Source organism: Perkinsus marinus (assembly GCF_000006405.1).
Source record: "Perkinsus marinus ATCC 50983 genomic scaffold scf_1104296941824, whole genome shotgun sequence".
NCBI lineage: Eukaryota > Perkinsozoa > Perkinsida > Perkinsidae > Perkinsus > Perkinsus marinus.
Window position 1 is genome coordinate 1 of NW_003212349.1, and position 2,816 is coordinate 2,816.

Genomic DNA, 2,816 nt, shown 5'->3' on the forward strand with positions numbered 1-2,816 from the left:
AGTCGTGGCTGATCGTGCTGAGCTCTCTGAGAAGCTAGATGACGAGGATAGAGTTGATGCTGGTATATTGCGGCAGATGCTGGTTCGTGTTGCTGCGAATATCGATAAGTAAAGGGCAGGGCGGAGCGGAGTTTCTTCGTCGAACGATGTGGTTTTTCTTCAGTTCAGCTGTTCGGACAGATGCATTGTCGGTGATGGCAGAGGTCATACGGCTACCAGATGAGGTCCGACGTGAGTGTGGTCTGCCTGTGAGGCGGTACTCAGCCAGTACCGGTCCTACGGTAGGGAAGTGGTAGACACTCGCTGTGCTCACGTCTGTATGATAGTTGACGCGGAACTCCTCCCTTGCGGACAAATTTGTCAATTTCCTCGATGGGGAAGTTAATGGTGGCGGAGCGGAGCCTACTAGTGGGGAACAGCGAGATCTAGGTGAGTGCTGAGAGGGTTCGCTGCTTGGATCGCCCTTACCCAGGCCGTGATGAGAGCAAGTCGCCGAAACAAGTGACGACAGAGATGAGAACTGTATAGCATATATGATGAACTATTTAATAAGTGTTTCTCTACTGCCAAGATGATTAGTGTTCAAAACAGTGCGGTGAACTCGAACAAGGCTCACAGGATCTAACCCGTTGATACTCTGTTTGTTGTGCTGCTATGAAGACTAGTAATGAAGTGGTAGGAGAGGTGTACACCGTGTACGGTATTCTCTCGCGTATCACGACAATCGCATTCCGCACACACAATGGCCACGTTATTTTTTGAAGGAATTGTCAGGCGTGCGGTTCGAACCCGGAACCTCAGCATGTCCCCATTGTGATTTGAGAAAGCAACCACTCGAGTAAATCCTTAACACAATTTTAAGATACCACTATTGACTAGTTTTGTGGTATCGTCTTGTATTAAATTGAGTTATAGTAGGTGAGGCTCAGAAGGTATCGAGCTGTCCATTGACGAGTTGTATCCTCATTTCCTCTATCCTGTATGCTTCCACTGTGGAGGTCGATTGACGACTCGTGCTGCTAATGACATGAGGTAATACTAGAGGGTCCATCCTATCAAACTTGGTGTTGGTCTATAGATATATGTGTGATAATGCTCAGTATTAGCAGTGAGTTACACTTCGAAAATAGCCAACACTGGAGGGTATTGAATCCAGGCGGATATCATCGAGCGTGTTGCTAACAACAAACCCATTATAGGTCATCGAGATCGTTGGCCACTAGAAGATCTCGTACGAGGGTGAGTGGTACCTTTTCCCACGTTTCAGCCCCATCTCCTCGACGATCTAAAGTGAGTCTCTGTAAGGTATCTTGTCTATGAGGAAGGATACACTGCCTCAGAAGAGTAGTCGGAAGTCGAATTCGGCACTGAAGTGATTGTGCGAGGGCGGATACAGCTTACAGGCGGTTGTGATATACGGGAGATGACAAGCAGCAAGGGGTAGAGGTTGAGAGCCTCTGTCCCAGTGCTTAGCTCAACGACATTTCTACCTCGAAGTCTTATCGTGTTAGTGTATATGTCTCGGCGGTAGAGAGAGGGTCGCCCTTATGACGCAGTACTCATCATTAACATACCTCGGCTGGACTAAGCTTACTCTAAGCATGTGATCGCTATTGCTTTCTGATGTTACTGACGAGGCGTCTCGTGTTACAGTGGAGGGGATCATCCAATTCCTCTTTCAACAACGCTCGTAGTTCGACAAAGTACTTTTCACGATGTCGTCGAGGATCCCAAATGGATTCCTTCGACTGTCCGTACCAGTCCTCTCCAAGATTGCTCCAAGACTAGCCGTCATCGGCTCGGGCCCGGGAGCCTTCTACACTGCAAAGTACATAATGCGGCAGTTAGATTCAGCACGTATCGACATGTTTGAACGGTAGAGGGCAACGCTGTGCTGAGTGGAAAAATTCCCCTGATAGGTTGCCAGAGCCGTTCGGGTTGGTCAACTATGGCGTCGCGCCGGACCATCCTGAAGTGAAAAATGTCCGTAACGAGTTCCGAGCAGTTGCTCATGAATATCACGACCGCTTTCGCCTCTTTGCCGAGGCTGAGCCGAAGGTATGGTGCTTCGCTCCGCCCAAGTGTTTGTAGTTTTCCCCTCAGCTGTCGAGCCTACAGCAGCACTATGACGGGATTGTAGTAGCGACTGGTGCTCAGGATGCACACCGTCTCGGGCTGCCAGGAAGTGAGCAAGTCCGACGAGGCATATTGTCGGCGCGGGACTTCGTGAGTGATTGCGCTCTTGTTGGTGGTATGAGCTTCTGTCCAGGTCTCATGGTACAATGGGCATCCAGACTTCGCCGCGGTGACGTCCATGCTGCCTCCGGCTGAGGAGGTGAGTGGAGAGTCTCTCAAGATGGTATCTAGAGGGCATGCTTGCTTCAGACGGAAAAGGTTGTTGTTATTGGTCACGGCAATGTGGCCTTGGACGTTGCTCGTGTGCTGTCCAAGCCAGTAGGGGAGTTCGAGAGCACCGAGATCAGCAGAGAGGCTCTGCAGTGGCTATCGAAGCGTCCACCGAACTCTGGCAAAGTCGGTGTTCTTCGTAGACTCTCGTACGGTATGTTGCTCAGCCAGGTATCAGTTGTGGGCCGAAGGGGCTTTCCCGAGGCTAAGTTCACGAATAAGGAGTTGCGTGAGATCACTCGCATCGATGGTGTCACCGCAAGGGCATACGAGTCTGAGGTAGGAGCGACGAACTGTAACGAACTATCGATTGATATTCTGTCACTCTGCGCTCAGCTCATTGGCAAGCAGGATTGGCATCTTGACCGGGCCAAGAAGCGTGGGTTGCATCTCATTGAGGCGATGACATC

General features: G+C 50.4%; 1 protein-coding gene across 1 annotated transcript; it reads left to right on the forward strand.

Annotated features, from left to right (window-relative positions):
* Positions 1-1,715: 1,715 nt before the first annotated feature.
* On the forward strand, positions 1,716-2,785 carry Pmar_PMAR016706 (adrenodoxin reductase, putative; the record flags this gene model as incomplete). The annotated part of the gene is made up of 6 exons (XM_002781550.1): positions 1,716-1,876; positions 1,920-2,058; positions 2,104-2,226; positions 2,270-2,335; positions 2,386-2,685; positions 2,743-2,785. Coding segments are annotated over 6 exons (832 nt in total), but the record flags the coding sequence as incomplete, so codon positions are not given.
* Positions 2,786-2,816: the final 31 nt, after the last annotated feature.